Source organism: Branchiostoma belcheri, unplaced genomic scaffold (assembly GCF_001625305.1).
Source record: "Branchiostoma belcheri isolate BF01 breed outbred unplaced genomic scaffold, Haploidv18h27 scaffold281, whole genome shotgun sequence".
In the NCBI taxonomy this organism is placed as follows: Eukaryota; Metazoa; Chordata; class Leptocardii; order Amphioxiformes; family Branchiostomatidae; genus Branchiostoma; species Branchiostoma belcheri.
In genome coordinates, this window is record NW_017803889.1 from 125,875 (window position 1) to 137,247 (window position 11,373).

The 11,373-nt window shown below is 41.7% G+C and overlaps 1 protein-coding gene across 1 annotated transcript in view; it reads right to left on the reverse strand.

Annotated features, from left to right (window-relative positions):
- Nucleotides 1-7: 7 nt before the first annotated feature.
- The window catches only part of LOC109472771 (serine-protein kinase ATM-like), a 26,546-nt gene continuing 15,180 nt past the window's right edge, over nt 8-11,373 (reverse strand). The window contains 18 exon segments of the mRNA XM_019772626.1: nt 8-1,199; nt 1,651-1,818; nt 2,083-2,146; nt 2,361-2,475; nt 2,782-2,868; nt 3,767-3,932; nt 4,364-4,519; nt 4,920-5,036; nt 5,690-5,830; nt 6,254-6,339; nt 6,827-6,977; nt 7,387-7,548; nt 7,960-8,073; nt 8,457-8,556; nt 8,977-9,084; nt 9,445-9,653; nt 10,327-10,455; nt 10,857-11,009. Coding sequence (XP_019628185.1) covers nt 1,053-1,199; nt 1,651-1,818; nt 2,083-2,146; nt 2,361-2,475; nt 2,782-2,868; nt 3,767-3,932; nt 4,364-4,519; nt 4,920-5,036; nt 5,690-5,830; nt 6,254-6,339; nt 6,827-6,977; nt 7,387-7,548; nt 7,960-8,073; nt 8,457-8,556; nt 8,977-9,084; nt 9,445-9,653; nt 10,327-10,455; nt 10,857-11,009 — 2,373 coding nt within the window. The 3' untranslated portion in view covers nt 8-1,052.

Genomic DNA, 11,373 nt, shown 5'->3' on the forward strand with positions numbered 1-11,373 from the left:
AGGAAAATAATATTTTTGTAAATTTGTATACTAATGATAATGAAGCTGTAAGAAATGTAGTACATTGTACATAATAATAATTGTAATTTGCTTTATTCTATAATGTTACCTTTCTCACATTGGGCTAGCTGTATTACATCCACAACTGTAAGGAAATATTGCAGTTTTAATATTCCTTTAGTGAAGGAATTCTTCACTACTTATTCTATAACATGTATGGCTTTTATACATCCTATCTATGCAGACAACAAAGTCAGATTTGACTGCAAATGGTTAATATCAAATGTGTACATTTTTGGACTTTTAATTATAAAATCTAGTACTCTTCTGCACAATGTACGTTATCAGATTTCCATTCCACCACATGTACTGTAAAGATAAACTTACCAAAATTTGGAAGCTCCATGATTTTGTTACAGCTTCAGAGGCTCCTAAAACTCACCAAGTTGTGGGGCAGAAAGTAATAATTTTTCAGTGGTTCTATTTCGCATTAGGATTTGATTTTCATTACTTTTTAAATTCAAAGTTAAAACAATTCTTTAGTACAGTTAGTAAATACAATACAGTCATTCAGAATTTGATGCATATCTGTGGTGGAGAAAATAAAACCACCAGTACTGTGAAAGGTTCAAGATTTATGCTAACTAGGATGGCAGTTGCGGCTTAATGTTTCTTCACTTTGCTGAATTGTTATTTAGAATTGCACTTGAACCTACATAACATCAACCCACAGGAAAGAGGCAAGTGGCAGGCTGCCATCAAGCTGCAGTGTTGCTGTGCAAGCATGTCTAACCCTCGGAAGTCAGGGAACAACAGACGATAAACCAGATAGTCAATGCGTGTGACAGTGAGTGAGAGGACATGTCTTTCTCCAAGTACAGTGTACTTTGCAGGCACACAGCATGTCAGTAGCTGCAGGTCATATTACTCTGAATGGCCTGTATATCACATCTAACCTCTTCACATCTAGCTGGAGGCATTGTTTAAAGCTATCTACATGTACTGAGGATGCCCCTACTGTGCTTGGTCAGGCAATATCCTAGGGATAGCTCTTATAGATAAGCCTGCCAGCCTGAGTACAGTCTGCTGAGGTTGGAGGGGTCTCGTGCTGTTTGGATCAGCATGTTGACTTGTCCGCTCACACTCAGGACCATCCCTTCCTCCAAACCCTTCAGTTTGTCCTCTAGTCTCATCAAAACCTGCAGAGGGAAGATAAAAATGAAAAACAAGTGAAAAACATTCAAGAGTCAATTTCACCACAATGGCAGTAGCCTCTACCAGGCTTAGGGAGGCAGCTGGAAAGAATGATAGAAATTGGCCAGAGATTTCTTGGCCAATTTCTATTCTTTCCAGCCACCTCCCAGAGCCTTGAGGATACATAATACAATACAGTTTAAAGTCTTAACAGAAATTCACAATACAATAATGTGAAGTTTGTTCCTCCAGAACTCTTTTCTTCACATACATGAAGTAGTTTGCAAATGTCCCTTTCTTGTGGAAAGAAGGGAATAAATGACAATGACAATAAATAAATAACTTGACAATTCATTGGTTGCCTCCATTACACTTTTCTTTAGAATGCTTACTAAATCAATCTGCCAGGATTTGAACCCCTAATCCCCTGGTCCAGAAGCACTGGAAGCTACCGACCTGTGCTGCCACCTTGTTCCTCTGGCTCATGTCTTTGTTCCCATTACTCGGCCCCGAGTCGTTCTCAAAGATCTCAGCGGCGCCGGTGGTGTCAGCATCTACCTGCTGCAGCTTCAGGGCTTGCATGGGCGTCAGGGTCCAGGCATGGAGGGGGTCGTACAGCAGGACCTGGGGGTCAATCAGTCAATGACAACAGAACCTGCACAGGAATGATTTACTACTCAGAGAGAGAGAGAGAGAGAGAATCTACACCTTACTGCCTGAGCAGCCTCCCTTCAGAACTTGAATCTGAAATTCTATAGCTAACTTCAAAATTGTAAAGAAGTAATTATTACAACAGGTTTTATCAGTTTTCTGACTCAGGAATATGCTGAATATTGTACAATTACAGCAACTTACACAAATATCTGATTACTGAACTAAATTACACACCTCCACGATGGTCAACAGAGCCTCATGGGAACTTCTCATCACGTCCATAGTTTTCTCACAACATCTGAAATGGAAATGACATGCAAGTTTTTTTGTACCTGTATAGCCAGTATAACTGCCATTCATCGTAACACGCCTGTCCAGCTTCTGTACACACTTGTATCTGTACAGCCGGTATAACTGCTCTTCAGTGTAACACACCAGCTTCCAGTCGGTATAACAGCCCTTTGGCCTGGCATAACAGTTTTAGAGGGATATAAACAATGAAAAGGTTTTACCTCCTGAAGACCCCCTCCACCCCAGTCACCCCCATGCCGTGTACGATGTCCCTGGTCAGTCGGAACGGAACCGTCTCAGGGGTGGGCAGCAGCTTTCCCTGCTCAAATGCAATCCCTACAGTAACATACAGTAAACATTGAAACCTTAATAAACATCAGGCATAAATGAAGCAGGCTAAAAAAGTTCTAAATGGGAACTATGTGGGCCCAGATGTCTTACAGAGGGACGGCTGCGTGTGCGAGATGTCAGCTTGAGGAATGAATTCCCTCTACTACATGTAACGCTATATAAACATCAGACAAAGGAAGAAACTAAGAATCATACTAACACTTTAGAATATAAGTGAGAAAGTTCCAGCACACATATTTTAATTATCATAATATATTATTATAATTATAACAAATAAAAATAAGACAGTACCTAAGTCAATGTGGACCAGTTCAGCTGTGTTGGTGTCAATGAGGATGTTCTGACAGTGTCTGTCTCCCAGGCCCAGCACGTAACCAACTGTGGGAATACAACAGAATAACAGTCTTCAGTATGTAAATTCTTCATAACAGAAACTGACAGACACATGTAGACAAGGCAGACACACACACACACACACACACACACTCACACACAGACACAAACAGATGCACACACACATACACACAAAAAAAAAATCCATACATCGTATATAACAATAGCCACACCACCAATGGATAACATTGCAAACATTCCAGCCTAGCAAGAAGAGCTACACTACCAATGGATGATGTTGTGACACTTCTGGTGTAGCTGCTTATGGGATATACACGTATACAACCATTTATGTCCTACCTGGGCCGCGATTACGTTCGATACGGGTGTTCCGGCCCGTGTGATAACTAGCGATACGGCCCGGGGGTTCTTAACGCGTACGGCCCGGGCCTTCCAAATGTTCCATAGGATGATTTGAACGCGTTTCGCCCTAACCGCGTGAACCGCTTTCGAAAATTCGAACACAAAATTCGGACGTTGGAATTGATGCTGTTGCGTTTTTTTGGGTTTAGGGACACCAAATTTTCGCCTATTTCGCATTAAAAGGCGTGTTTTCTTGGGTGGGTATGACATAAATAAAATACAACACGGTGTATTCCTCATCACCCTCGGTCCCAGCCCTCCCGCGGATCGGATCTCCCTCCGGCCTTCGGGCGATCCGACGCGCGGTCGGGCTGGTACCTCGGGCGATACGGAATACCCCATGTTGTATTCTATATATACAGCATGATTGTATAACAATAGCTACACTACCAATGGACAATGCTGCCAACATTCCAGCCTAGCAAAAATAGGCAACACTCCTGGTGTAGCAGCTTATCTGATATATACAATCACATACAACATGTACATTATATGAATTGTATAATACTAGCAACATTACCGATGGATGAAGTAGCGACACTCCTTGTGTAGCTGAGCCTCCTCTCGAACCAGTCCATGGAGTCAGGCCACTTCTCCATGAAGAAGTGCTGCATCACCGGGTGGAAATGTCTGCAGACCTCCCGATACGCACGTAACCGCTCATCTGGCCGCGAACCGCCCTTCTCCTGTACAGAAAACAGTAGTGACTGAGTTAAGTGAGATAACCTAACTAACTAAGTTAAACTTTACATTTAGCTCATTTCTCAGAATTCATAAAGTCTATCAAAACCTAGAATAGGTTATTATAGCAAAAAAGATAAAATCTTTTATCTGTATAGATGGTATAACTACAGCTCTTTGGTGTAACACACAAGCTTTGCAGGCAAATGGTGAGGTGGCAGCTGGCTACCTTAAGCTTACACCAAATGACTAAGTCTTGTTACATCTACATCTACATGTAACTTTGATCCAACACAAAATCGAGCTCACCATAAATTTGATAAGATGAAGGTGTGACCAAAAATGTATGGTAACTTCTCTTTTGTGTAAGATCAAAGTTTAACTTTACAAAAATGTTGTTTACATGACAGAACCATGATTGTAATGCTGATCTTACATGTATTTTCTTCCTGCAGGTCCCCGGGTCCCAGTCCCTGGGGTAGTACCGTACGTGTGCCCCAGGTTTCCTGGTGTTGCCGATGAGATAGTCTCCTATGGACATGGTTCCCTCACACCACTGTACCAGCCCACTCTGCTTGGACATTGGGATAACCTGTGTGTACGGAAAATGGACAAATATCGATGTTTCTTAATTTGTGCCTTTATCTCATATGCATTAACACAGCAATGCACACAAATTTGTTCATAAAGTCAGTAAGTAAAAGCTCTGCAAGTAATATTTTTGAGTAACTGGGAAATATCCCCCAAGCAAGAGAGGGTGAAATATCCTTCTCTCTTGTCTAAAAGCATACTATTTCTGACAATCATACTTGAGATGTGGCTCTTCTTACAACCTGAAGACAGACATTTCTTTCTTAAGTCAGAGGTTTGTTTGAGTGTTGTGGAGTGGCTCTCCTCAAACACAGGAACAGCACTGTACGAAATTGTGGCCTAAAGAATGTACCAGTAAGTTACATTTTCCTCTTGTTGGACTGAAAGACTGAGATCGCCACCTTGTAGGTCCTGATGCTGAGGTTCCTCCTCCTGCTCTCCTCATCTTTCTTCAGCAGGGAGTCGACCAGCCCAAACACCTGCTGCATCACCGCGTCCTGGCGCAGATCATCTCGCCCCTGTGAAACATAAAAAATAAATAAACAAACTGCTGCAGTACCAGGGAAGTTTGATAGGGGACCCGAACACCTGCTGCATCACCGCGTCCTGACGCAGGTCATCTCGGCCCTGGGGGGTGGAAAAAGCATTTCATAAACAAACCCCTGCAGTTCCAGGGAAAACCACTAGGAGAAGTGAACACCTGCTGCATCACCACGTCCTGGCGAAGGTCATCTCGACCCTGCAGGGGTGGGGTTAAAAAAAAACTTAAAACTGCAGTTTTAAAGGAAGCTTTTATGGAGCCCAAAAATTTAGTTGTCTCTTCCATGAGTAAAAGCTTACCACAAATCCATTTTACGTGCAAAATTTGGTGATTTTTGACAGAAGTTTACAATTGGGCTGATTTTGCCAGCTGTTGGACTATTTTGGGATATACTGTTGGACTGTTGGACTATGTCTTTGGAATATACCCTTTCTTAACACAAAAAAATTATTTTGAATGAGGCAAGAAAAAACAAATTAAAGTACTGTTTATAATTGTGACTGTTTGACTGGGATTCGAATTCCAATCCTATACCTTATGGTTCAATATTGCTAAACAATGGACCCTGTAATGTTGGTGATTTATGTTCAACAAATCTTTCTTCAACATTCTAAAATTCTGACTCCTGACCTTGACCAGCTGTTTCCTCCAGACCCCGTCCGACCCCTGACACGTGATGACCTTGGGAAGGTTGATGCCGCCAGGGAAGGTCACACTGGGGTCAAACTCACGGATGTACACAATGTCATCATAGCAACAGGTTGGGTCCACCTATAAAAAAATCACAGGTTTAAACTTAAAACACACCAATTCACATCTATATGTTTACAATATCCTATTTTTTTGTAAGATTTATAGTAAGTGTTACTAATATTAGATATATGACAAGAACTACAGTCATTGAATGAATGAATTTAAATTGAATTTAAAAAAATATACCTTTACTGTATATTTTTGCCCCACTAGGCCAAGTACAGGTCACTTGTTGACACTCATATACATAAAAGTGTACTAGTATATAAACTATTAGTAATATACTCTTACTAGTACATTCGACTTCCTCTTGCTTCCTAGTAATAGTGGAAATATAGAAGACTGTCTGATTAGGTAAAGTTGATTTGTGGAAGGTTACAAGGAATATAAATTTGTACCGTTATTGTTACAACTGTGACAGAAAATGGCAAAGTTTTTTACCTTCATGTCAATGGTTGGCACTGCAACTGTTGTCAGGTTCTTCACTTTCATCAGCATGGACTCACGACTGGTCAGCTTGTTGGGTCCTGCACAGGGGCAAACAGAACCAAAACAGTTCAGACAGTTATCTAGAATGTACTGCCAAACGATACCATACTGTTACACCCCTATGTTCCAATGCCACTATATTCCAACACCCCTCAGTGCTGACAAAGTGTTATTGTGGTTGGAACATAGGTTGAGTTGTCGGAAAATAGGGGTGTCGTAGAATACATGTAGGGGTGTAATGCTACCACACTGCCTAGTACAAAGTACATCTGTGTCAATGTGCCCTTTAATCTGGGTGTCTGTCATCCCATCCCTCTCCTTGCACTGCCTTTTACGTCCCCAACCAAAACCTTGTACCCATCTTATGCCTGGGTGGGGTGAGGTTAAGTGCCATTCTAAGGACACAATGTCTAGCCAGGAATGCCAGGGATCAAACCTGTGACCACTCCATCTTGTGTCCACTAGCCTAGCCACTCAACCATTCAATGATTAATGTTTAACTGACAGACAAAAAGCATGTCTTACTCTTGAGCCTCTCGTTCTCTGTTCTCCATGCCTTCCCGTCCAGGTTACTGAGCTGTATGTAGGCCTCACACAAAGCCTGCATGTCCTGTACCAGTCTGCCCTTCTGTAGTCCCACCTTCTCCAGTATCTGCACAGCTACAGACGTACGTGCCTGGGGAGTAGGTATTTGAGACATCGTAATTATTATAAATAATGATAAAATTAATGGTTTATTTGATTCAATTCCTACAACAGCAAATCCCACAGGGCAGCCATAAGTTGAATTGCATGTGGTTTCTTGAAAAAGCTGTGAGATTATGAGAGAGCAGAAACGTTTTTAAAGATGGCACCAAATTCCATTCTAATTTTTCCATGTTTACAGACAAAAAAGAAACTTATTGTCTCTCATCACAGAGCCAACATATTGCAGAAAAAGCAGGATCTTCCATGTTTTGTTATTATAGAAAAAGAAGTCAAACCCAACAAGAGTCTGAATTAAGACTAGAGTAGTCACAGGTTATTTTTGTTCATTACTACAGTGTATATGGAAAGTAAAATAGAAAACAAAACAGGACACTAACCTCCTCTCCATCCACATCTGAGTTCTGGCTGTGCTGACTGCGGGACAGCTTGGTGACCTTTCTCCCCTGACCTATGAACTTCCCGTCCAGGTCAGCGTTGGCCAGTGCCAGGACGACGTACAGGGAGTGGTAAGGGTGGTCTGTGGCAACCCGCTCTATCAACTGGGGAAGGGGGGAATCATCAAAATCATTATCATCGATGCAGGTTAGACATCCAGGTAATGAGATACACAAGGGAAATGGATACATTTTCAAATTGTTGGAAAGTATTGGATGCTACTTACAGTCACACAGTTTTCAAAATGTATCCAGTTGCTACAATAGCAATTTCCTTGTTCTTTAGATATGCAGGGCTCTTTCCACAAAAAGTGGAATATACCAATAACGATAAAAAGCATTTATTGCTACCTACCTACCCAGTCCCACAACCAACATTGGCTGTCGGGGGGACAACGCAGACTTTGTCCTATTTTGGACTGCTGTCAGAAGTTGCTACGCTGTTTAAAGCTGCTATTCACTGTATACCTGTATAGAGTGTTTGTGATCTAAAATAGAGCATCAGTTGACTCCCACCTGTAACAGTGTATTCTGGAACTCCGGTGAGACCTGAGACTTGGTTCCCATGCGAGCAGCCAACTGGTAGATCAGGGGTAGGAACTTCCTCGACTCAACCTGAGGAAAATACTCCTGGAATTGATAAAATTTGACACAGTTAGTTGTCAACTTGAAGACAAAAACCAAACACTGACAAAACTATGAGCTTAAAATCATAGGAAAAGTATCTGAAAACTTAGTATTTAGTTTCTTCTGCCAGAGCCAATTGTTCTGTGTACATGTCACTAAGCAGATTGGGCTTTATTCCTTTTCTTCTTTCTAAGGTGCTTTATACTATTAGTCAAAATTGCCAAAGAAGACCATTGGTCTATATGGACAGGTAGTTGCTACAGACAGGATTCTTTATGCTTATGTCAATGGTAAAAATTATCTAAGGAACCACTGAAAAGTCGGACCATATTTACTTTGTTCATATGGGCCAGACCTTGATAAAGTACAAGTTGTAAAGTACTGACCTTTGCGAGCTGGTTGATGTCAGGGTTGTGAGAGTTTCTGAACCACAGGGAGCACAGCCTGAAGACTCGCAAGTCATGCTCATCTCCTGCCTTCAGACATCTACAGCAGACATGGGAAATGAGAGATGATGTTCAGAATCAAGAAAAGACATGTTTGGATGGTGTTTTTCCTGTGTGTGGATGGCATTCAGCACCAAGGACAGGCATGTTCACCTGTGTGTGTGTGTGTGTGTACATGTGTGGATGGTGTTCAGCACCAAGGACAGGCATGTTCACCTTTGTGTGTGTGTGTGTGTGTTTGTGTGTGTGTGTGTGGTGTTCAGCACCAAGGACAGGCATGTGCATGTTTAACTCTATGTGTCATGTGTGCGCATGGTGTTCAGCACCAAGGACAGACATGTTTGCCTGTGTGTGTAAAATGTATGTTTGCATGTGTTGTGTTCAGCACCAAGGACAGGCATGTTTGCTTTTTTATTGCCTATAATTTATGGATTTGTGTTGCACCATATATATGTCCCACCTGATGTAATTTTCCATGGCTTTGTGTAGGAAGGCATCCCTGTCCTCATTTAACCCCTCCAGTTCATCCCTGCCCTCCACCATGTGTCTCTTCATGATCTTGAAATATCTGGAAAACAGAACAACATGGACAAATGACGTCATCACGCTTCCAACTTCCAAGTCAGTGATTGCATTACACATCTGATGAAGTTTGACGGGTTCAGCCGAAAATTTATGGTAAGCTATTTCTTTGTGTTGGAACAAGCCTGAACTCTATAACTAAACAAGGATGAATCATAACATAACATAATTGATGTATAAAACTGCACAACAAGCATTCAGCAGGATCACGAGATGAAAGCATAGGGAGAAAAGCTTGTATCTGAGAGCTGGAACTGTACAAATGTACATGAAGAGACTCTGTTTTCATATCTTTCATTAATTCATAAAATCTACGAACAGACTAAATTGGTTTGGCCCTTTATACCTGGCTGCAGATGCCACCAGCCCTGTCTGTGTGAGTTTCTCCACTTCTGCTTTGCTTCTTTCGATCATCTCCTTCTTGGCCTCGTAAGTGCTGGACTTCATGTAGTTGACGATGACTTGGTACTGCTGGTCAGTGAACCGGGCGAGGGCCAGGTAGGCTTCTAGTGCTGCCGGGGTCTGCTGTTCCTGCCTGGACATCAAGTCTGCTGCCTAGAGAATTTCAAGGTGAAAGGGTTAATGAGGTACAAGCTATAGTGTAGTTGGAAAATATATCTTGCCTCAATCTTGAAGTTAGCAAACAGTACAAGTTAGTGTATACTGTACATTTTTTTCTGGCTATTAGCCCTTGTCCTGCCGGCATTCCTGGCACAATATTTTTTAATAATTTCATGTCTTAATAAGATCATAAACCCCCAAATTTTTTTTGCCCCTAAGTGGCATAGTTACTTCCGCATTCGTTGCGTTTCGTTGCGGTGTGAAGCGTTGCACGAGAAATACCCCCAAATCGTACCTATACAGGGTGCTATATAGATGGTACTGTATGTGCCGCGCGACATATGTTGCGCACAGCAGGACAAGGGTTAGGTTTGCAGCTTCCATAGCTAAGTCTGCAGTTGTTCAGTCTAAAGCTCAAGTGACAAGTATTTTGCATTCAACTTCGCTCAGTCCCATAGCCTTCTTGTGGCCATTTCATCATATAGGGCTCTTCTCAACAAGTGCAACATTGGACCACAAACTTAGAAGCTTGACACAACTAGGAGGCAACCCTTTTGCAGCTGGAAGAGTCCTGAAAACTCATCTCTTTAACAATGTACATATTACTAGATGCTTTCTCCAATAGGACTATTGGCGAACACATTAAAACATGTTAGAACATATCTACCTTTGCCAGATAGTCCTCACAGATGTTGTACGGACTCTCTGTCTGTGTGACCGCCAGCCAGTGGCCGTTCAGCCCTAAGGCTTGTGGGAACAACTCAGTTGCTGTGCAGTCATCAGAGATCTGTTCCACCTAAAGATTATACATAGATGACAAATGTTTTAAACATGTACAACATATTGCGCAATCCATTACATGTATCATGATCTTAAAATGCAGTAGGCAGTTATTTCAATTTAAGTCATTTCTGGATGTTAATAATCAGTTATTAGTGAGTGTACCATGCTTGCAACTTTTATGTAAAAACCTCATAATTCAGCTGTGAGGCTGCGAAGGGTTTTGACTTCTCGATAATAAAACAATTACAGTTTGTTACAGTTCTACTCGGTAACCCGTAACTTAGGTGAGTGGTAATACCATTCAGGTGGTAATACCATTCAGGTGATACCATTCAGGTGGTTAACCAACCTTGAAGTGGCCTAACGGCCGTGTTACGTGGCGACCACTAAGTAGAAATAAAAAATAAAATTAACCTCCAGTCTCCTGATCAGAGCCTTCAGGATGTGGATGGCGGCACCCTGCTCCCCCCTACACCAGTACAATTTGGCCTCTTCCAGCTGCCAGGACCATGTGGCACTCTCGGACTGTTCCAACTGTTTAAGGGTGTGGATGGCCCTTTCTGCTACCTAGAATACAAAGTACATGTACCTGATAGTGCAAATGTGCACTTCTATAACATCAATGATATACTTAAAGAATGTCATATAAAATTCAAAAGATAGACTCAACTAGTCTAAGACAATTGCTTTCAAAGACTTAAAAATCTAAGAGTTTATGAATTCTTATCATAATTTTGACTATAGTGAAGTTCTTTTAGTTTTACCTGTTCAAGAATCTGGTTCAAGAATGGTGCAAGTTAAATGTAAAAATTATAAAAATGTTGAAAAAGTTGTAGAAACTTTTAAAACTTTCTCTCTCTTGGCTTGGCTTCGTTGTCCGAAGATATCAGGAGCCTTTCTCCCTCCTGCTGCATGCCCTCTGGTGGCTAAC